Source organism: Osmia lignaria, chromosome 5 (genome assembly GCF_051020975.1).
Source record: "Osmia lignaria lignaria isolate PbOS001 chromosome 5, iyOsmLign1, whole genome shotgun sequence".
Classification (NCBI taxonomy): Eukaryota; Metazoa; Arthropoda; class Insecta; order Hymenoptera; family Megachilidae; genus Osmia; species Osmia lignaria.
Genome location: NC_135036.1, coordinates 9,910,599 through 9,935,400, shown reverse-complemented (window position 1 = coordinate 9,935,400; position 24,802 = coordinate 9,910,599). Strand labels below are relative to the sequence as shown.

General features: G+C 40.4%; 1 protein-coding gene across 5 annotated transcripts in view; it reads right to left on the bottom strand.

Annotated features, from left to right (window-relative positions):
* Nucleotides 1–10,520: 10,520 nt before the first annotated feature.
* Nucleotides 10,521–24,802, bottom strand: part of LOC117604775 (uncharacterized) — a 60,892-nt gene continuing 46,610 nt past the window's right edge. For all 5 annotated transcript variants that reach the window (XM_076688269.1, XM_034325235.2, XM_076688270.1 and 2 more), the window contains 5 exons: nucleotides 13,232–13,504; nucleotides 12,885–12,971; nucleotides 12,759–12,807; nucleotides 12,317–12,575; nucleotides 10,521–12,048 (listed from right to left, as the gene is read on the bottom strand). In XM_076688269.1, the coding sequence (XP_076544384.1) occupies nucleotides 11,472–12,048; nucleotides 12,317–12,575; nucleotides 12,759–12,807; nucleotides 12,885–12,971; nucleotides 13,232–13,504 (1,245 nt within the window). In that variant the 3' untranslated portion in view covers nucleotides 10,521–11,471. The remainder of the gene's footprint in view (nucleotides 12,049–12,316; nucleotides 12,576–12,758; nucleotides 12,808–12,884; nucleotides 12,972–13,231; nucleotides 13,505–24,802) is intronic.

The window sequence follows — 24,802 nt, the reverse complement described above, 5'->3', positions numbered from 1 at the left end:
ATGGCGCTGATTCGACATCGAAATTTTAGTTCACATTTTTCCCGCCAGAGGGCCAAAAATGGAGCAAGCTTTAGTTCCTTTTTCCGAAACCAGATGGCGCTGATTCGAGATCGAAATTTTAGTTCACATTTTTCCCGCTAGGGGGCGCTTTATTTTCGAAATTTTCGCGAAATTCTCGAGATGAAGCGATGTAAGGAATGTAGGGATGAAAAGAATGTAGGGATGTAAAGAATGCAGGGATGAAAAGGGTGTAGAAATGAAAAGAGTGTAGGGATGAAAAGAATGTAGGGATGTAAGGGATGAAAAGAATGTAGGGATGTAAGGGATGAAGCGATGTAAGGAATGTAGGGGTGAAAGAATGTAGGGATGTAAGGGATGAAGCGATGTAAGGAATGTAGGGATGAAAGAATGTAGGGATGTAAGGGATGAAGAGATGTAAGGATTGTAGGGACGAAAGAATGTAGGGATGTAAGGGATGAAGAGATGTAAGGATTGTAGGGATGAAAAGAATGTAGGGGTGTAAGGGATGAAGAGATGTAAGCATTGTAGGGATGATAATAATGTAGATATTTAATGGATGACAAGAATATAGGGAGTTAAAAAATGAAGGGATGTAAGGAATGTAGGAATGAAAGAAGTGCAGAAGTGTAAGGGATGGAGATGTAACGGAACGAGGGATGTAAAAAATGCCGCAGGGGTCTGGGGCTGGGGCCCCAGTCTCCACTGCAGGCGGCCCGAGGAGTGCCGGCATCGGGTGTGGCCCCCGATTTCGGCAGAGTTTGGCACATGGCGGGGGGTTAAAGGACCCTCCCTACAGCCCTAGTGCAGGCCACCGTGGTGGTTTTAGTGGGTAAAAATCCCACACTACCTCCGGCCCCTCCCCAGGGGGGCTGAAGGTGTCTTTCTGAAGATTTCCACCACGTTAAAAAAAAAAAAAAAAAAAAAAAGGATTTAATGTTTTGCAGGGGTGTAAGGAATGCTGAGATGGAAGGAATGCAGGGATGTAAGGGAGACTGAGATGGCCATGGCCTATAATGGAGGATAAAATTATATAAATAATTAGAAAAGGTAAAATAAAAGCGGTCCTCGGCTGAGACCCAGAAGAGGGATACAATCATAAATGTTATTTCTCTTCATTAAGCTTATTTAATAAGCAAAAAGAAATAAATGAAGTAATTTAAATAAACTCTGAAAATAAAATTATACTGGTTGTGCCCTCTTCATACGGACCTGATATTATCCAGGGGTGCCAGGAAGCCCGAAATGCCGGTGAGTATCTCTGCATACCAATATTATACCATCCGGGGTGCCAGGGACCCCAAAGCACAAGTAATTATCTCTGCGTACGGACCTGATATCATATTGGGGTATTAAGGACCCCATACGCCGGTGAGTATCTCTGCATACCAATATTATACCATCCGGGGTGCCAGGGACCCCAAAGCACAAGTAATTATCTCTACGTACGGACCTGATATCATATTGGGGTATTAAGGACCCCATACGCCGGTGAGTATCTCTGCATACCAATATTATACCATCCGGGGTGCCAGGGACCCCAAAATACCATTAACTATCTCTGCGTACCGACCTGATATCATATTGGGTTATTAAGGACACCGATACGCCGGTGAGTATCTTTGCATACCAATATTATATGATCCGGGGTGCCAAGGACCCCGAAGCAACTAGCGAAATATAAGAACGAAAAACAAACAAATCGTGAAACTCACTTGTTCGGAATAGTGATGGGTTTGACCGGATCTAGCGAAATATAAGAACGTAAAACGAACAAATCGTGGAACTCACTTGTTCGAGGTAGTGATGGGTATAATTATTTAATATAAAACAAATTTGTAAATAATTAAGAAATTAGTCACTCATAAACAATGAAAATGATATATTTGTAACCCACAAACGATTTCCAATCAATTACAGTTATCAGTTATCACAAAATCTGTTTATCATAAAAAATTAGTAAAAAGTTTCGGCTCACATCATGATTGAAATAAAATTGCTAATTACAAAAGAATTAATTTGTCACAAATGTTAAAAATAGACTCACAATCAATCACAAACGATGTACAAACGAAATACACTCAGAAAAATTAAAAATTGTCATATTTATTATTCCTTCCAGGTAGCTTCATGTAGGTTACAAAAATTACATCGTCGCGGGGTTCTAAGGACCCCGAAGCTACAATGATTCTACATACCAAAATTATATCGTCGCGGGGTTCTAAGGACCCCGTAGCACCGCCGATTCTGCATACTAAAATTATACTGTCTTGGGGTTCTAAGAACCCCGAAGCTCCGATGATTCTGCATACCAATATTATATTGTCGCGGGGTTCTAAGGACCCCGAAGTACCAATGTTTCTGCGTACTAAAACTATACCTCTTGGGGTTCTAAGAACCCCGAAGCATCTGTGATTCTGCTTACCAAAGTTATATCGTCTCGGGGTTCTAAAGACCCCGATGCACCGACGATTCTGTATACCTAAATTATATTGCCTCGGGGTTCTGAGGACCCCGGAGCTCCGGTGATTCTGCATACCGACATTATTGCATCTGGGGTGTTAGGAACCCCAAGAAAGTAGCGAAATATAAGACCTAAAAACGAACAAATCGTGAATCTCACTTGTTCGGACTAGTGATGGGTTTGACCGGATCTAGCGAAATATAAGAACGAAAAACAAACAAATCGTGAAACTCACTTGTTCGGAATAGTGATGGGTTTGACCGGATCTAGCGAAATATAAGAACGAAAAACGAACAAATCGTAGAACTCACTTGTTCGAGGTAGTGATGGGTATAATTATTTATTATAAAACAAACTTGTAAATAATTAAGAAATTGTCCACTCATAAACAATGAAAATGATATTTTTGTAAACGACATACACTTGTTTAAAGATAATCATATTTTATTATTCTTTCCGGCTAGCTTCATGTAGGGGCTGGCTCTGCATATCGATATATCCAGGGGTGTCAAGGATCCCGAATTACTGATGGCGCTCTATGCCAAACACATGGGTTTTGGCTCATACAGAAGTATAAAATAATTAATAACTAAAGAGGGTGGGCTTTGGCCTATAGAAAGGTACAAAATAATAAATAACTGGAAAAAGTGAGCTAAAAGAAATGTTTGGCCGAAGAGATGCAGGGGTATAAGGGTTGCAGAGATGTAAGGGATGCTGGGATGTAAGAGATAGGAGAAATATAAGGGAGTATTAAAATCAGCACGTTCAATCCCCTAATGCGTTTATTTAATATAAATACAACTAATTAAACGAACGCAGAAAATAAAATAAGGTTATACGTATGTTTGACAGGTAGATCCGCACCCTTCGGCGGTTGCACGATGTCTGCTGGCTCGTGGTATCATACCTTGTGGCGGGGCACCTTTCCCTACGTTGGCTGAGACCGCCATTTTCCCTAAAGTCGGTCGATAAGTCGTCGAATAGTTTTAGCCGTTTTTGTATAGATGGCGCTGGTATCGAATTGGAAAAATTTTTAATTTATGGCGATCTTTTTAAAATACAATTTTGTTAAACAATTATTTTAATACTTTTTCAACTAAAATCATGACCCTTCGAGAACAAAGGCATGTCCAAAGACCGCGTTTTGTTTTTACAATTGAATTATTATATAATTAAGCGTGTGAATGGGTACAAGTAATGAGTAAAGTAAGTTATTCTAGGCTGCAAAAAAATACGCAGTTTCTCGCTCGTTTCTTTTTAATATCAAATTGTAAGTATAATGATTTTATAAAAATATTCCAAAAAAAGCGGTCACTCACAATAAAGCATGCCTGACAATCGAAATGTCGAAGTATCGTTCCTGCGTAGGGATTTAGAATTTACTTATTAATTTATTTCTGGTAGAAAAGAGACAAAGGGGTATTCACTAATTCTTCATCTTTATTGTTACTGTGTGAATATGTAGGCACTGAACAAATAATGTTTCATAATTTGTTTACAAACATTTACATTTACTGATCTCCATTTTTTCTTTTTTATTTATTTATTTTTTTCTGTTCAATCATTGAATATTCTCTGCGAGCAGCTTGACCAAAAGTAAGGTCAAGTCCGCTTTTAATCCATCTGCTCGACCATTTTCTTTTATTTTTTTTTTTATTTTTTGTTCATCATTCAACACCCTCTTACGCGTAAATACCGTTTATCGTCTTTCAGCATTGTATGCGTTCGTCCCAATTTCTAATTACGATCTCAATATTTCATCAATAATATATATATATAATATATGTATATGTATACATTTATATATATATTTATTTCGTTATGTATACTTTTTTTTTTTAATCTCTATCCGCTAAATATATTGTTCTTCTAGTCTAAAAATTACCACGATTATTAAAGATAATATATACTTCTGGGAAATCATAATTAAAATAATAGTAAATATAATAATATGTCAAACATATATGTGTCCTGTGTCCATCATTGTGTTATGCGTGTAAAAGAGAAAAAAGATAGAATGATAAAAAGAGGGTGGTCGGAAGAGAGAAGAAGAGGAAGGTGGGACATAGATAGAATAGGACGTGGATCACGGAAGGAAATATTCGACGATAAACGAAAATTCTAAACTTTGGCTAAGATAAAAAACACGACATATTTACGTGAAACGGAGAAAAAGACGTCGTTTTTTTATTTTTAGAAATTGGGACACGTCGTCCCGTTCTCCGATTATTTTTCCTACTACGCGAGTGTTAACCCTCGAACGACGAGCCAGGTCAATCGTGACGATTTAATTAAAATCAAGCGTACAAATTTTTAAACAAAATACTTCTATACATTGATATCAAAAGGAATAGTCTAAAATCCGGGAAGTAAAAAGTAAATTAAGATTGCCTTAGTTGTTCGTCATACGAGGGTTGAAGTTAACACGTTGACTGGAACAGCTGAAGAATTGAATTATGTCAAAAGAAAATTAATAAATTTTACTTGATTTAACACCATACCGTCCGGAAGGCCATTAATGGACTTTTTGATGGCAGTGGTTGTGTATTAAAATTTTGGTATTCATTAAATGTTTATTCAAGGGTCAAGTACTTATATTACTACTCCCTGTACCAATTTGCGATAAGAAACTGGCCTTTAATATTATATAAAGATTATTCCTTCCAATTAATTACTGTTAAGTTATAAAGCTATAGTGCTTATCCATTTAATTCGCTAACGGAAGATAAGGTGTTAATATCCTTAATGATCCATATTATCTTGACACGGTTATCTTTGCTGCGTCAGTCAACGTGTTAAATAAAATTAGTAAAAAGTTTGAATGAAATGAATGAACGTACGATGATTTGCCATTTATAAAAGTCAAATAAAAATCGGATCTCTTCTAGAGTGGAAAAGAGAGAAAGGACGAGAACAAAGAATAAGAAGGACTTCGAAATTGATTTGTTTTGTTTGCTTGTTTGTTTGTTGCTTTTCTTTATCACCTAACCGTTTCAGCCTTTTCTTCGTGTCTCAGGTATAAAACTAAACGGGCGATAAAGCCTTCGTGTAAAACTATATTCATTACTCGTTATACTTTGTTCTCTTCTATTGTGCTCAAGTGTAACAACCTCTTTTGCTATACATGCGCGTATCTTTCTTATCTTTTTTTTTTTTATCATTTTTCTTTTTATTACATTGTTCTTCGTATTTTGTATACGTATACACCTACCCCCTGAACGGAGGTTTCCGCGTATCTGAAAAATTGACAGACTCGATTGCGTTCGTTATACATGAGACACTGACAATGGCGATGCTGTTCACCCAACAATGAAATTTTTAATGCTCGTTTATTTAAATCAACGACGATTACAGTAGAACTTCATTTATTTATTGAAAAAAGGATTACCGAGGGAATTATGTTTGAAAGCTTTTATGAGTTTTCAAATTGGAATTAGTACGTAAAATAAAATTTAAAAAAAAAAAGAAATGGAATTGAACTAAACAAATGCGAAATCGGTATAAACATTAAAGTAATCTACAGTTATTCAGTTTCTTTGATCGGTAGAAAAATCAATCGCAATGCAAGGAACTAATTGAACCTGTTTCATTATAAATGAAGTTTCACTGTATTATTAATTAATTACGCCCGTATCGTCAATCAGGATTTCCTCATCGTACTTCTCCCCCCTCCCCCCTTTTTCTTCTATCCCATTTGTATTGTATCTTTCTTTTTTTCTTTTTTCTTTGAATGATCTTCGTACGTCGATGTCGCGATGGTCCGTTTTGGAATAGATATATATATATATTTATATGTATATGTATAATAATTATTATGAATATATTTATATGTGTATGTGTCCCCAGCGCGCGCGTTCATTCGTATGTACACGCGCGAATTTACCACGCGTCGTCTTAGCGCGCGTACACGTACACAATAGGTCCATGCATTTCTTTATCATTCGTCTTGTGTTTTGTGTACGTGTATGTTTGTGTACGTGACACAGTGTATACTAGGAATGTACATAGTGTACGTAGATATAATTAGGTTGTGTATAAAACGATGATACATACTATACTCGTTACTTCGTTTTATATCAAACGACACATAATTATGATATCGAGTTTTTGTTTTTTTGTTTTTCTTTTTTTTTTTTTTTCTTTACTTTTCTTTTCTTTTTTTTTCGTATTAGTCTCATCGCACGATGCCCCGCACGGCGGACGAACCGGGCAAAATCATCGTTCGCCAATAATAGGCTAGTCTTGTCCTGTCTTCTCGTACAATGTCGATTTACCGTGGGTGATCGTCGACGTATCACCGCACGGTGTGAGATTACGATTACAAAAGAACCTCCAAATGAATGGCCATCAGTCTTTGAGACGTACGGTTTCGCATACGCGCCATCTCTTCGTTAACCCTTTCGGTACGATCATTATCGGACACCACGGTCGATGGCCATTGATGCTTTCACGATTTACAATGGCAGCATTTCTTGTCACTAAGTTTCTATAATTGTATAGTCGCGAGCATAGATGGTTTTCTCTATAAGGGGATGGTTTTCTTTATAACTCCTCTTCTGACAATTTTTCCTAACTGAAGGAAGCCATCTATGCACGCGACTGTACAATCAGGTGCACGTAAGTTCCCCTCTAATAACACCTTCAACCCCAATGAGGTAATATTACTTCATGCATTCGATCAGTTCGGGATTAAAGGTGTTATCCTCGTACGGCGGATACTGGCCCATACAAGGTCCAATCTTTCAATCTATTTTACACCAAGTTGAGATTGTAAGACTTCAGTGATACCGTGATAATCCAAAAGGAAATTGTAGGTTTTATATTGTATAAGAGAAGAATAATAATTATACAATAAACATATATTTTCCTTTCGATTATTCTGTATTAGTACAATTTAAAAAATTAAAATATTCAATAAATAAAAATTTAATATAAAAGATTGCTCCAGCATCCGTCGTGCGTTATAAAGAAGTATTTCACCGCTCGTTTTTTCTCTTCTCTCCCTACGTTTCCCTAACTGGAGAAAAACCATCTATGTTCCTAGCTGTACGCAATCAGCAAACGAACTCTGTGTCGAATTTTTATTATATTATAAATAATTAACCCTCGCATACAGGGTGTCTACGTTGAAGTAACAGTCTCTAAAAATAATAACATAAAAAAGGATTCGTTTTCAAAAAACATTTATCCTTATTTTATCGTAAAAATTCTTTTATATCATCAATGGTTATAGAATAACGGGACACCTTGTATGTCTGAGCGGTGATTACAGTGGCTACATTCAGATATGCATTTCCGCTTGACAACTGTTGCAATATATAAACTGCTGTAACAAATATATTCGATAATAATTTCCTATCGTGTCGTAATTCTGAAAGTTTAAGTATGTTGGTTCTCGGCCACTGCGATTAACGTGCCGTCGTACCGAAAGGGTTAAAAATAATATAAGAAACTAGAGAAAACGAAGCGCATAAAAAAGAAACAAACTGAAACGACAACTTCGTTTAATCGTCTCGATGATAACCGTTAACCCTTTCAGTACCGGAGACGGAAGAACACTTCTCGACGCTGATGTCCGCGGCACCGAGAGGGTTAACAAAAAAAAAAAAAAAATTCCACCGTTGTGATTTGTACTCTTGCGAAGAAGGTTTAAAAAAAAAAAAAAAAACAATCATCGTGTCTCAGATAAAAGAGGCGTTATAAAAGGAAAATGGGAGAAAAAAATAATAGGCTACACGCGTTGTAACTTGGTGTCCTTATGGACGGTAAAGAAGAAGTAGGAAATTTTCCAAGGATCAATAGCCGATTAATAATTTAAAAAAAAAAAAAAAAAAGAAAACGAAAACAAAGTACCGAGAAATAGGAAAACTGAATTCTTTTTCATTCATTCTTATTTGTTTGTTCTTTCTTTTTTTTTCTTTTTTTTTTTGTTCAATGTGGCTCGACGTTTGATCCTCAAAAACATGACCATCCATTCTGGACAATCCGCGTTGATTATTAATATTAAATATTAATACTTCTAGTCGTATACTCTTGCTAGAGTAAAAGTGGTCTCCTCGTGCGTCCCGGCCACGTTTAACACCGGGACATGCATAGGCAAATACAAGAGTGCTTCAGCCGCATTTTTGTATTCTTGCGTTCTTGATATGCGATATTTAGTACTAACCTAACAAAAACTTGTCCTTACATTTCTCATTTGGTATGTCTTAGTCTTATTTTACTTAAAACGAAAAAAAAAAAAAAAATAAAAGAGATAAGAAACTAATAATAATAATGATAATGAACGAGGAAGAAAAAGCTACTAGAGTCTTAATACAAAAATATGTTCGATGAGACACAATGGTAAATTTGACGATGGTTAAATTAAACGAAGTGAAAAAAAAAAAAAATAATTAGATGAAAAACAGATCTACATTCTCGATGGCGTTCGAATAGTCCACGAATTAAAAATAAAAATAAAGAAAACGTACATTACATTGAACGGTGCAAAGTTATCGCAATAAAATGATATTACTTATACGTGGTAAAAAATAAAAAGTGGTCGGTACAGAGCACTCGTAAAGTAATCAAGAGAGAGATCCTCCGGTTCTTCTGGGTCTGACGGCCTAAAAAACGATACATTCGCTTATTAACAAAAAAATAAGAAATAACCGTATAACGCAAAATAGATTACAATTTGTTTTTTTTTTTTCTTCCAAGAAAATACTACTCGACTCCGCGCTTTAAACGTACAACGCTATCTCTTGCACTTGCACGCGGAGCAATTTATCGTTTGTTAAACGTCATCTTTTTTTTTTTATCATTGTCAGTCGATTTTAGAATTTCCTCTAGAGAATAAGGAATATGTATAGTATGTATAGATATATATATCTATATATATATATATAACATTCTCAGTGTTTTCGCGTTTTTTTTTTTTTCACACACTCCACCATTCTATTATAATCTACGGTTTTTTGTATGTACAACACACTTCCATTCAACATTACCATTCCCATCCTCTTTCGTCGAAGATTCGTTCTTCTCTTGTCTGTTATTTTAATAATTACGCGTACCTCAGATTACTGTACAAGTACCCCCTTCTCTCTCTCTCTCTTTCGCTCTCTCTCTCTCGCGCGCAATATGAGTTCTCTCAAACGTAACTAAGTCCTTATATCGTCGAAAAATATCAATATCGTGAATACCTCTACTATACTATTAGTTCTTCTTACTTAGTGGGTTTTTTCTTCCTTTTTGCTTTGTCATTCTTCTTCAGCGAACAGGAATACTCATATTTGTTCCAGTCAAAAAAAAGAAAAAAAATATATATATATAACGAAAAATAAAAGAAACAGTGCTTCCTGGAGTACGGTTTAAATTAAATTGTAACGCACGTACGGAATCTCCTCTCGCCTTCTTCTTCATTTTTTTTTTTCATTTTCGAGAGACAACTTAAAAGTTGCGGAAAATCGCAAGGATACCTTTTCTTTCTTTTCCCTTTTTCCGTTTTCCCTCGGTTGCCTATCAAATTTACAAGCAAAAGACCCGAACGCAATTGCACGACGTTATAAAAAAAAAGCACATGCTCCTCCTTCGTTTCTTTCTCATTTAAAATATCGATTAAAGGCGCGCGCGCGTTTCGCGATAAATAAGATCAACTTTTTTCATTTTTTTTTTCCCCCTTTTTAGGTCTTACTATTACACCAATATTTACAATGGACGTTTATGCGTGTATATACATATATATATATCTCTACGTGCAATAAACACAGAAGAAAAAGAGATAAAGACAGTGAGCGTGAAGAAAGAAAATAAGAAGAACATAAAATTGTACCGTTCCTTCTTTCTGTTCGCGCGTAGAATCCAAAAATTTGAACGTTTCACGTATGATTCACAAAAGTGATTCGGTTTAAAGATTCCTCGCGAGAACATCCTACGACACTGGCAAAGCGTGCCACGATAAAAAAAAAAAAAAATAAACGAATAATAGATATACAGTACAAATTAATAATCTCGTCGGCGAACGCGTGCGTAAAACGTCCCTAATACGCTCGAACCGTTTGCAGAAGTGCAAGTTTTTGTTTATTTCTTTGTTTGTTTAAAAACGACGATCGCACGAGAAACATCTATCTCTCGAAGGACTTGTCACTCTGGGATCACTATACCCATGGGTCTACGGGTGAATAATATTGTCGCTTTTTACGTGCTACCATACAGACACATGCGGCAGAAAATAGTCTAGGCATTCTTTTCGCGATACACCCTACATCGTTATTCAAAAGGAACTTCGATTGAACTGTTTTTTTTTTTTTTATTACACACGATTTCTCTTCATCCTCTTCATCCATCATGATTTCTTCTTCCTTTCTTTTTTTGCCACTTAATTTTAGTCACTGTTTCGTTTCGGATCAAGCGAACCAATTTTGAAGTAACGAAGAACCGTATATCGCTAGGTACTAACATTACGAAGGAGTTGTTCTCTATAGCTCGGACAAACGCACTCTATCTCTCTGTTCCTGTATGTGGTTCAACACGACCGACGATGAATCGGTGGTGGCGCAACGGGAGAATCCAGGCGGATCCAAAGGCACCGATCGGAATGAACGGATCACCCCTCCCTTTTTCTTTATTCCTGGATTCGACACAGCGCAACGTCAAAGTACCGACGCTGAGTGTCCTCGTGTGGGTTATCAGCCTCTAGATCATTCACCGGTTACTCGTCACGGCGACGTTTCATCCTCTGGTCTCGATGCAACGATTCAGCCAATGCCACGGGACGATGTTCGACGCGAGATTGTCTAAAGGTATCTCGGCAGGTAGCGAGGGGCTCTGGCTGACGGTGACGAGAATTTCTACCCCGGACAACACGTGATACCACCTTCTATTTCAAATGGAAATTGGTGAGAAAGCGGGTAAACACGTTCGAACAGAATATGCGCGGGCATAGGTCGGATCTGTAGCTAGCGCTCGGTGCACGGGGAGTCGCCGGTTGCAGATAAGGCCTGAATAGTTAGGGTTTGCTGTTGTCGTTGTTTAACGACAACGGATCGGTGATCTTTGGCTGTTGCTGTTGTTGCTGCTGCTGTTGCGTAACCTCGCTAACCGCGCCTCCGCTCATCAGCTTCGCGTTGTTGTTCTCCGTGTTGGAGACTTTCGTGTATTCCCGTTTACGAGGCATGTTCTCCGTCTTGACGATCGTTATGTCAGGATTGTTCTCCAGCACAGAGGTGGCAGCTTTTGGTACCGGTGTAGGTACCTCGATGTAACCACCGCCCTCCCTTTTGATCGGTGTCGATGTGGTCGGTGTCCCTGTGGTCGTAGCGACGTTCGCGTTGATCTTCTGCAGGATGTCGTTCATCGAATCGTTGTTCTCCATTGCCTCGTTGTTACCGTCAACCGTGCTGGCCGCGACGCTCAGATCACCGGCCAACGAGATTCTGTCCGGACCCTGAAGCGTCGACAGATAGGTGGCCAACGTATGGACGGTCACATTGAGGAACTCGGCCGCGCGGAACAACGTGATCTCTTTCCTTCGTAATTTCGCCAACACCTCCGCTGGGCCTGGCTCGGACCAGAAATCCCTTACTCTGCGAACAAACGCGGTTTGCGAAAAAACCAAAGTCAGGGTCGGGATGTTCGTCGCGAGGAAAAATCGAACGATAATTCGAAGCGAAACGAAGATTCCCAACTAACGAATAAAGTGAGAGACGCGGGTTACAATCGTGTTAAAGTGGGACGCGGCCGAGGGAAGATTCGGTCTGTGCTCGTAAAACGCGAAGGATGCAGCAATAACCGGTCGCGACAAAAGGCAATCAAGAACGGAGAAAAGCATTTCGTGGTGTCTCTTCCATTTACCTATACGGATGTTTAAGGCAACCATAACTGTCGCGATATCTGCCATAGAGGGTTCCGTAGGACACGCCAAGTATCTCGGCGGCAGTCTTCATTTCCAGTTCTTTGCTCTTAATGGCATCCATAACGCGTCGCGTGAACGGCTCCTCCCAGAACTCTTGGCGGCGTCCTGTCGTCAGGTAATCGTTCATCTTCACGACGTCTCGGAATTGCTCGGGGATCGATAGGTTCGTGGCGTTGGAATTCGAGGGAGTGGTAGGCGCTGCAGCAAAATCGAACCGTGTTACATTCTTCGCGCCTATATCTACGTACCCTAATATTCGATAAGGTTCAATAACATTGTCCGAAACCCAATTCCATTTCCGATATTCCACTATTCCTTTCTTGGAAAATTTCAGAAATATCATTTTAAAAGTACAATTCAGATTTTCAATCCATAGCCTACCTTTCTTTTCCTGGTCGGATATGTTCTCGTCTTTGGACATGTATGATAGCTGGAAAACGTGACGGAAGCTGGTTAATTGAAACGGACTTTTTAAACGATTCGCGATTTAAGAGATAAATGTCTTACCACCGGCAGTGGCGTTTCGTTATTCTCGTTCATCATCATCTCGTCGTCCCAACTTTCATGGTCACCGCCCTCGCTCATCATTTCCTCCTGGGAAATCGAACAGATTTTAACTGGACACGTCGCAGGGAGGAAATGTGCCTCTGACGAGCGTCGAATGCAATCGATGTAATATCCTAACTTACTGTATTACTTACTGTATAACCCTGAAGATACTAACTTTCGATATAACCGAAACATTATTGATGATAAAATAAAAAATACTACCCCGAGAGCCACGAACTATATTAATTTTTCTCTAATATCTCGTACGAATATCTATACAAATAAATTGCATATAATTGACATACATTTCCGGTGATGCAGGTGATTTTCGGTGTGAACACATCGTGAACCGAGGGTGGATCGTCCAGAGGCGGACGACCTCTGCGTTTCTGTTTTGGGGGTGGCGGCTCGACGGCGTCTCCTTCCCTGAGGACCGTCTCGACGCCTGGCGTTGCCGCGCCGGGACTGTGACCGCTGTTGCTCATTTCGTTCTGCGTGGAATCGTTACGCCAGCTCACCTCTGCCAGACCCTTGATGTGCAGATCCTCCGCGGTTTTCAACAGAGACGACAATCTCGTCTGCAATGAAAGATCGACTTTAATCAGGCGGTGCCAACAGCCGGAAAGATTTATTCAACGCGCGAGGGTGGTTTCCTTTGATACGACTATGAAAATCTTTCTTGTCCATCGGTACATTAGAAATATATTACACCAAGTGAATTTTTAATATCGCTAACACCCGGAACGGTAAGAAATCTTCGGAACTGCTCGCACACCCGGATAAATCTAATTATCTCGGCAGCTGGCAATGGCGGGGGAGAGGGGGAAAAAAAAGGGTAGAGGAAAAAGCGATCGTGCGGTAAGAGTAAAAATTAGTAATTCCATTAATCCTGGCCGCTTCAATTTGCCCGGCAAACTCGTGTGTCCGATTCGGCCGAGGATTCACTCGAGGGAGCGAATAATGAATCGGTTTCGTTCGTGAAAGAGGGATGGAAAATGAAAAAAAAAAAAAAAAAAATGAAAAATAAAAAAAAATTGAAGATCGATATCGAACAACGGGGTCGCGAACGGCAGCTGGGTGAACGCATTGGCAGAAACTGGCGGGTCCAACGATTATTATTTGCCAATTTTCACCGCAATAATGCCAGACCAACCGAGAGAATGCTAAATAATATTGAGAACTTTCTACAAACACCGTCGTCGCCGCGGTGCACGCGGCTTTCTATCGGCCACGAACGGAATTGGAAAAATGCTTATGTGGGTCAGCGTCTCCGGCGGCGCACTCCCGGGAATAATGTGTACATTTCAGAAATGGCGAGTACGCTTTCGTTTCTTCTCGCAGTAATATTGAACGAAAATAAAAGAAAAGAAAAGGGAAAAAAAAGAAACGGTTGGAAAGTCGTGAGAATCTCTGATTTGCATTTGACATTAAATTTGATACGATCCGATTTTTCTCGGTAACGCCTGGTTTCTATTACGGAATCGATCCTAAAACCTAAACCCGCTTTTGGAATAAAAACAACAAAGGGAATAATGTATTTTATTATTTAAGTTTTAATAAATTCTTCGACGACTAGTTTCATTTCTTGCTGAAATTTTAATTTTGACCGGTTTTATCTTGCGCCAGCTTTCGACTGCGGAAACGTAAAAATAAAATAGAAAAAAAAAAGGAAATCACACGGATAGGAGCGGATAATGCAAATTCGATTCAGGTGAATAACAATCGATCGGAGCTCCGCGTGATGCACGAGGGAGTGCGTTCATTTTCACCGTAGCCGGATTTTTCGCAGGTAAAAACGTGGTCGGAGAAAGCTCGCGAACCTGACCGTTTGATCACGAATAGAAAGACGGAAGAATAAGAAATTGCCGTTCTCAGAGATCCTCTTTCTAGCCTAAATCCAATTCCTGCAAACTGTAACGTTCCAGCTGACTGTCGAGTCGTAAATATCTGTCCAACTATCCGTTTCAATCAATTACTTCGAAAGATTCGTATAATTAAGAGACATTTGCAAAACATCGTAACGAACCGCTGCAGAAACTCGACAATTTTAATCCGTTTCTGTGCAAGGGAAAAGAAAAGAACGAAAAAAAAACAAAGATGAAGTTAATTACAAGCTGACTAATACAGAAGATTCAAATCTATTAAGAGTGAAGAAGGTTGAAGGTAAAATCGAAGGTATCCGATTAAATCGAACTGAAAAGAGAAGAATCAAGCGATTCAGTGTAGCAGTCAAAGAAGAAAACGCGTATTGTACAAGCATCCGTTTCTCTTCGACTTTTATCGAGTAGTTGAACAGCCTTCAAACGTTTCCACTTCTCTATCAATCGTTAATTAACCGATTCGATTTTTCTACTTCTGCTCGATCGGCACAAAGCGGTGCCTTTCGTTCGACGACCGAACAAGGAGGAAAAGAAACGATTGACGGGAAAACAAATTGCATCTTCGCGACGATTTTTGCCCCGAAGGGAGAAAATGGTGGGCTGGGCTGGATTAATGGGAAACTGCGGGTCGCTTTGAAGCGTCCTATGGCTCGAAGAGCACGAGGTCTTCAATTATTAATAAATTGAGGCCAACCGCTTCCCCGCGACACTTTTCCCCTAGCCAACGGGACACGAGTGCCCTCATAATGTCCACGATGTAAATAAGTCTTCTATCGAGCCTCTAAAACCGACCAAAGAGCTACGTTTCCGGAGGCTTTATTTCCTTAACCAGCTTTTCATTTTCATCCACCAACGATCCCGTCGCATCGTAAACTATTCGTAATAAAAATAAATAGAAATTCACTCACGTGATCGATGTTGATCTCTCCTTTGTACATGAAGTCGACCAGAACTCGGATATCCGAGAATTTCACGTCCCGTATGATGACGATCGGGTCCTTCTCCTCGTACTGAGACAGAATTGTGTCAAAGAATGTGCTGCACGCCGACAGAACCACCTGGAACACACGGGGGGGAAAAAAAGAACGAACGAGGATGAGTTAACGAAGTGGAACACGATCGCGATACATCGAAACTTTCGATACTCGTTGAAAATCGACTGTTACAACGAGGAAACCGGTTTACACGGGGTAGATCGACGTCCTTGACAAATATTTCAGTTCAATGTACTTAACAGGAGAAAATCAAGGATGTCGAAAATTAAAGAGCCAGGCAAACGTTGATTCACCGACTTTGATAAGGGTACCTAACGCGACGTCCCGTCGATCTTTCTTAATTATTCAACAAATTGCCGCGTCACACGTATTACAGATATACAGGGTGTACCATAATAAGTACGCATAATCGTAGAAGAAGGAAGATATTTTCCCTCGGGATTCCTCTAAATTCTCCCCAACTGGAGGAGCGTTCCTCACCCTACATTTACCCTTAGCAAAAGTTACGTTCACCTGAATTGTGACACAGCCTGTAGAAACACGCGTGCACGCGAAACGTGATTAATGTGCTAATGTAGATCGCAAGAGACGATCGAATTCTTAAGCGGCGCTTCCGAATAGCGCCGATAAAATATGTATTTCCGGCTCGACGCTCGAGCCGGCTACCACGTGCAGATCTGTCATGAAAGTCAATGAAGCACTCGACGAACAGGCTTCTCTCTCTGACCAGCGTGATTTTTTTTCTCTCCTTTTCATTACATAATTGCGCTGAAAGATGATGTTTTCGTTTCGCAAATTTCATTATCGCGCATCTACTTCGACGCGATACGCGTTTCATTGATTGCGAACAGTGCATCAGTGTCTTCCGAGTTATCGTCCTGTTCCATTTCCTTCAGATTTCATAAAGATGCTCTGATTTCGAACTGTCAAGTGAAATGCCGAGGAAAATGAAAACAAAATAGCGATCGATCGGAGAATCGATCAGCTCGGACGAGTGTGATACGAGCTTAAGGCGATTCAAGAACAGCTTCACACGCCCACGTGCTTAAGCAGCATCAAGCGCGACTTGTATTTCTGTCAATCCTGATTTTATTTACCGTCGTTTATAAACGACGTATCCTCTGTCAGTATCCTGTCGACCGGTTCGATCCTATTCCCTTCTCTTCTTTATTTTTTATTTTTCCCTCCGTTTTACGTCAAACTGGTTATACGATGAATATAATCTCGCGAACGAAGCTTCGTACGAGAACGACATTTATTTAGCGATTTCTACGTTTCAAACGATCGTTCGGTGTCGATTAAGTACTCAGTTCGGCGACATATCGATATCATACTGTTAAACAGTGTATAAAACTGTCGCGTTAAATTGATCAGGTTGACCGTTTTATTGCATCGCCGTATCAGACATGGCCAGACGGTGAATCAACGTTTCCCTCGAAAACGATCCTCGAAAACCCGTTCAAAGTGTTTCGTCACGCGAAAAATGACTTTCCTCGTTGGCGAAGGAGGCTGCAGATTTCCCCGTTCTCGGAATTTTGAGCGAATAAAATGCGTTTGACGCACGAACCCGTCCGCGTCAACGAAACACTCTTCGTTCCAATATCAACGTAATTTCACGTGCACCAGGATTTTCATCGACTTTCATTCCCAGCAGAAACTTCGTAGAACAATATCCACTATGGTGAGAATTGTTCGATGAAACGACGACGGAATCATTTGGAAATTTTCTTATTGGTCGTAAAACGCGTTTGGTACTTCCCTCGTTCGAAATTTATCTTTAACTTCCCGCCAATAAAAACTTATGGTACTTTGAGAATTATCCAAGAACGAGATAAGATAATCTTGAAATTGCAAGCATCTCGATCGATCGCTTTTAATATTCGAACTAATTTATATTATAATTATGTTCTTGTAGCATTTTTTCCTGCAAAATCGCTAATTTTCAAAGTGTAATTAGAATAAGATAAAATGATGTATAATTACGTAAAAGTATTACGTAAAGGTAAATTAATTAGATACCCCTTCAGGCACGTTACAATCGACACTGGCTAGGTAGAAAATAAGTTTTCCTACAAACGATTAACAAACATTGAAATTTCCATAATGCTTTCGATTCGAGACAGGTAAAATAACGAACGAGATTAACGCTTTTTTCGAGAAGAATAGCATATTTGATGCTCGGTCTGATTAAAAACGATTTTGAACGTATAGACCGATCAGCGAAAACGCTGAGAGAGCTCGGCTGGATATATATTCAACGTTTCTTTTGAAGGTACGCTGTTTGATATATGAAACGATTAACGCTTTAACCGAGCAATTATTTCCAGGGAAAAGCGCAATATTCGACGTTCTTTCTGTAACCGGCAATCAAATTCGACGCTCACAATTTGGTTGAATTGTTTCATCGCGGGGAAATCGAACGATTCGATACACTTCGTTTTAACTGTAATGCAAGAGTCGTAATTCGAAAACATTTGTTCTAAAAATGGAGAATAAAGGGGAAACAAATCGAGCTGGTCTGGGATATGTGTGTAGCTACGTTTAAAAGCTTAAGGAATAAATGATTCGTTGCGAAAACGAAACGGGCTATTTTTTTTTTTTTTCTTCCTTTTATTATTTTCCAAATGGAAGAATACCGTGGCACGAATTAATGTGCATTCAGTTGCTTCATTTTACTTGCATGTAAAATTCCATTGTTATTTCGTAGAATAATTTTCAAGGAATTACGCGAATACGTGGTTGTACGCGAGTCGATACAGAAACCGGGGACTGATAACGGCAGAGGAGAAAAGGAAAGAAATATTTTTCAAAAAGAAGAAAAACTGAATACGAAGTAAAAAAAAAGGGGGAGCGCACGATTTATGGACCTGGGTTTACATTTCATAGAAATAAAAATGTAAAATCCGGAAGGAAATTCGTGTAGTCGTTCTATCCTGGATTACAATTACAGCAACGCGATCGAGGGAAGAACGGAGAGGAAATTTGTTCGATTTAAACGATTTGTCGAAACCTTTGTTTTACCGTGATAATATCTATACCGGTATTTCGGGAGACGTACCGATTATTCAAAGGGAACATTAACGCGTTGAACTTTGTTACCGAATTGTGTTAAATTTCTGGGCGCTGGTCATCGCGGCGGTATTCGACGCGTTAAACAATCCCAATTATAATCGTCGAAATTGGGTACAGTAATTTTCCTCGGGACAATGAACGAGGACGGGAAACAGGTGGACGAAAAGTTTCTTTGAATGGTCGTGGAAAGGTGGTGGTGGTTCGCCCCTGGTTGAAAGTCAACGCGAGATCGTATCGCGATCGCGGAAGAATGGTTTCCCATGAAGGAAGCGGAGGAACACTCTCAGGTACGAAAGAGTGTCTGGCCTCTCTCGCGGCCCCGCCCAGCCGATAGTCTGAATATTTAATGTTAGAAGTTCCGTATTGATTTTCGCGATTTTTACGTCTCCGCAAATAAGGCCGTAAAAGACCTTATGCCCGGTCGTATCTGTTTCTTCGTGTACGTGGGTAACCTCACCCACCTCTGGTACCGCCACCCTTCCACCCACACGCGGCCGAGTCAGACAGAAAGAGGGAAAGAGAGACGTACACGGGTTGAACAAGATAAGGAAAGAGAAAGAAAGAGGCGCGTTACTTTTCAGTGCCAGCTATATAACGCTTTTTATTATGCCGGGCCGCTTTTATGGGGAAATACTGCGATGAAAAAAGAGGAAGACGTCGAGACGCGCGAGCACGCGGGGGTTGGTAGGAAGGAAAGGGCAGAAGAAGAAAGAAATTGCACTGCCCGGGTTTCATATCGAGTCATTACGATCCCCGGGCACTTTCAACCACCCCCCCGAACCACCCTTCCACCGTCGAACCTGCGCCTACACCCCTTCTCACACTCACAATCTTCCAGACCACCTCTCTGTGTCCCCTCCCCCCGCCCTCGACACCCCGTCTTCTTCTCTGCCACCTCCATGACCCACCACCACCACCGCTACCATCGCCAACACCACCCATCCACCATCGCCACGACGTCTTCTCTGACATTAAACTTTTTATCGTGCATAACGGGGATGTGCTTCGTCTTTCGACGGCAATATAAAAAAAAAAAGAAAAGATGAAGAAGAAGAAAAAAGAAAATAGCAATAAAAAGAAACATAGAAAAAGAGAGAAGATAGAGGATAGAAGAAGACTGGTGACTGGTGGCGGCGGTGTTGGTGGTGGTGGTTGAGGAACAGAGGAGAACGAAGGAGGATATAAATGGACGGGGCCGGTGGTGAGCGACGACCCCTCCCTCCTCCTCGGAGACGGGGGTGCGCCGCGTCGAATTTGTCGATTCGCCGGTTTTCTCTCCCCGGCGTAAAAGCTTGGCAGACGCAATCGATTGTACCTACGTGTGCACACCCCATCGACGGGGGTGGGTGGGTGGAGGCACGGACCAGTGGGAGAAGAAGGGTGGTTAAAAGAAGCATGGAATGATAGGCGACGTATCCTCGCTGTTTACTGTTAACACGTCGATTGCCATGCCAGGTCATCGGTCACGTCGCTTTTTTACCACATTTTTTTACAATCAAATCTTTCAATAACATTATCGCGAGATCCACTGATATAACGCATCAAACTGGAAGTTTAAATTCTTAATTAACATCTTGCATTCCATGATGAGCATCGGTCATTGCCGCCTCAAATTTTACAGAGGTTCATCGAATTTTTCGAAGGAACTTTCATGGAGGCTTCAACGCCTCCATGGAATCGGAGACAGTGTTTCGAAGTTCTAGCGAACTGTTGCGTTTCTAGCAATGTATTAGCCAAGTTGACGTGAAAGCGAAGGTACGCTCTTCCGACTCGTCCATTGTCATTTACCGGTACAGGAGAAATAATAAATACGTTTCATCGTATAATCTATTATTATTATTTCCTTTTAAAGAAACCGTAACCGGGTCGCGTTTTCTACTTTTCACGCAGGAGGATGTAACACGTGGGAACTAACACTTTAAAGCTCCCTTCTGAAAAAGTTTCGGATCAACCGGTGATCCAAAGATCCCGCGCTCCGTCGAGAAGCGTATTTTTGATGGAACAACGAAAATATGGCGGATGGTTTATGGCTCTCGAGACGAGAAACGTTCCGTTCTCTATAGAAGTTCATTAGAAAAACGAGATTACCGGCCTCTCTGCCTGCAGTTACGTAATTCGATCGATAGCTCAGGCGTTTCCCGTTTCTGACGACCGACGAACATGAAGCAAAGAAACGGAAACGGAAGGGTGAAAAAAGAAACTTCTTAGACCAAGGGAGTGGCCTTGAAATAAAAAGGGACGCTCGAAGGAACTCCGAATTTCGATGATTTCGCTAATCGTCGAGGCCTTCGTAAACTCGTGCGACCGTAACGTTCCGTTATTTCAAATAGACTCCAGAGAAAAAAAGAATTTCCAGGTTGTTAGAAGGAACCGTGAAGCGAAATTAAATCCGATCCCGTCAAGGACTCCCTTTCGTCGAGGTTGATTTTTCTCTTTTTTTCTTTCCCAGGCCTTTCCATGCTTCTTGCCGGAAATCAGAACACTCCGCGTTTCGTTAAAACTATCGCGAGATGAAAGGAATTAAACGTGTTAACGAAATGTTTCGAGAGTAAAAGAGATCTCTTCGCTAAACGAGGTAAACAGTCTGAATAAGGTCGTCGTTGTTCTTCAAAAGGATGAAACGATTAATGGAATGATAAGGTTGAAAAGTAATGAAAGAAAATTAATTAACGACCGAGCTGAAATGATAAACATATTCCATTTTGATAATGATCGAGATGTAAGCACGAAGAATCAAAGAAGCACAGTGATCTAGGTTTCGATCAATATCAGAATCCCTGGTAAAGCTGAAAGTTCTCGTCAAGAAAAGGTCGACGACACCGTCGGAATAAGTCGAAAATCGAGTGTCATTTGCATTAGCAAAAAAGCTGAAGTAATTCTGGCCTCGAAAAAGAAAAAAAAAAAGGAGAAAGAAAAGAAATCGTCTTACGTAATTCCATAAATAATGCATATTCGCGATTTCCATTTCAGTGACTGACTTGGTATCTCTAGAGTTCATCGTATCGCGTCCATGAATGAAGAACGAAAATTAATGAATTCCACGGTGACGAAAAAAGAGCCATCGCGTTCCATTTATCGATATCATTCATACCTTAGCATCGAAAACAATCCTCCGTGGAAAATTATTCACCAAGATTATTCAAAATTACTCGATCTACCGAAGAATCTTTCTTATCACCGGGCTACGCCGGATCGAATTAAATCCAAGTTTCCCTTATCAAAATCGATTTAGGTTATCTTAAGTTTCGTACCTTTCTCAAGCTACAGGAAATTATGTAACGCTTCGGCAACAAAATTGCAGTCAACACGCAAAAGCGTTCAACCAATCCCCCTCTATCTCTCTTTCTCGTCTGTGATATTAGCAATTTCAATGTTCGACGACAGAAGGGAAAGGATATCGTTCTCCGGACTATGTTATTACAGTATTTGCAAGCAGCACGATCGTTTCGAGCGTTCACAAGTTCAGCCGCTTGTAAATGCGGTACCAACTCTGCCGGGTACATAAATGGTAAACATGGACCAACTTATTTAGCTTCACGACTTCATCTTTTTTTCTACATTGTTATTTATCAACCCGTGAATAATTGTAACTATAGAAAAACAGTTCGATCGAAGTAAGAAGTAAAACAGTTGCGGTAGAAAAAGGAAGAAAAGAAAGGGGAGGACAAAAATGGATCTGAAGTCAAAGAGAAACAAAAAAAATGACGGGAACAATGAAAATGATGAGAAAGATAAAATCAAGAAAGAAGATGATAAACAGCGAAGGAAGATCGGTGAGAAAAAGAGAGAAGAGAGAGGAAGGGTGGAGAACGAAAAAATGCAAATGGAAAAGGAGATGCAGAAAGGGGTAGGAGCGAGCGAGAAACGATAGTGGAACGATGAGGAAAGAAAAGGAGGAAACCGGAATCGAGAAAGAGAGAAGATAAATGCAATTGTCCAAGTTGAACGTATGTATGCGCGTATATATACGCCGTCTGTACTTGCACGTGCAGCCATGCATATGGGGGACTTTTGCTTGCGTGTCCCCGCGATCGCAATGGCGTAAGGAAGTCTGCGATCTACAAAGTAGAACGTAGTCACGCGCTGATTTTCTAATAACCCGCTGGGATTTCATTGATTTGTAATTGTCACGCTCGAACGGTTTAACAACCGAGGAAACGTGAGTACAACTTGTTCGAGTTTTGGTAACGGGAACAAATTCGCACACCGTGTGCGAACAACGCGTAACAATTTTATCGGCGAACGTTTCGAAAGCATTTTTCTTTTGGAAAAATCGCGGCAGACTTTTCGATTCGAGGTGGTTAAAGAATTTTGAGACTCTAAATTTGTTACTCAGCGCTGTTCAATCGTCGAGTTATCGCCGCATCTGGAAGATTAATCTTAAAACGAGATCGTTCATCAGTTTGTCAGTGTCACTTACTTCGTAATTCGGATGTTGACACGTTACATTGAACATCGTTGCTTTAAAAATGAAACCTACCATCGTTGAAGTTGTATCAATTATTCTTAATTCTCATCTTTCATTCAACTATCGTGTAACTATTTGGATACACGAGAATTTCTTTCTTTCACAGAATTTCGTTACCTGCAAGTGATACCAGTCAACGAATCTACCCACAACCAGTTTGGCTAACCTCCCATCGAAAGGAACCCTAATTCCTTTTACGTTTTCTTTTATCAAGCGATCTTACGCATCTGACATTCAATCACAAACGTCTGCGTAGCAATTAACACTCGTCCACGAGACAACCTCCTAACCATATGTTCCCCTACTGTTATACCAGTATTGAAAACAGCTTTCTGCTCGCGTGCAGACAAAAATTACAAGTTTCATCGAAGCGTGGAGTGCATTAGACAGTCGGAACAAGGGGTGGGCGTCGCGTTCGAAGATGCAGAAATAGACGGGATCGAAGCTAATGAAAAATATTAAGCTAGCGAAAGAAATGAATCTTTCGTATTCGACGCCAATGTCGATGGCGGGAGAACCGGTGTGCGCGTGTTTCCGAGGGAAGAGAAACGTGACTCAATGGGAACGCAGACGACCAGGAGAAGAATCAAAAAGGGGTGGACAGAGAAGGGAATGAGGGTGTAAAAAGTACTTACGCCCGTACGAAAATATCGATTATATACACACACGTGTAGATGTATTTTTCTTTTTCCTTTTTTTTTTCCTTTTTTTTTTTTTACGAGCTCACTCGCTTCGGCGGGTGTTAATTTCGTGAAACGGCTTTTCCTTCGCCACGCGACGCTCGTAAAAGCCCATTAACACGTGCGAGAGCACTCATTCTCTCTCTTTTCCCTTATTTCCTATCTCTTTCATCGTCTATGGAGCCGTTGGCGCCGGGGGAAAATTCGAGCGCGCGTGTTTTTCCACCCTGGCTTTTGAAGAATCACCGACGCGCCGATTTTCCATCCCGCTGTCGACGCTGGGCTGTGCGTTTTCACTTTTTCACCTAGTGTCACTTGGTTTTACGTAGATCTCTTCTTTGCCTCTTTTTTTATTTTTCACCCTCCTCTTTTTTCGTTTGTTTTCGTTGTTGTTTTATCACAGGTCGCGCGTCGTTTAATGAACGCTTTGTTTGCTTGGTCGTCGCTGTTGTTAATTGAGTCTTTGTCGAGGGCGTGTTCGGACGATGAACAATTTTCCTTTTTCTTTCCTTTCTTTTTACTTGTTAGAAAATTTTCGGCGTGTTTGCTGATAATTAACTTATTAGATTGTTATATGAGAACGATCAGCGATATAGAGCTACTTTTGTTACGTAGGAAACGCGGAGCGTCGTGTTTTTTTCCCCGAGTACAGGATGTCCGGGTTTAACGACCCTGTGCCACCTGGCAACCCTTCTGCCATCGTGGTATATAATTACCCGAGAGGCACACACCGCGTTGTTGTTGTTGTTGTTGTTGCAACGTGCATCAACCGCTGACAAGA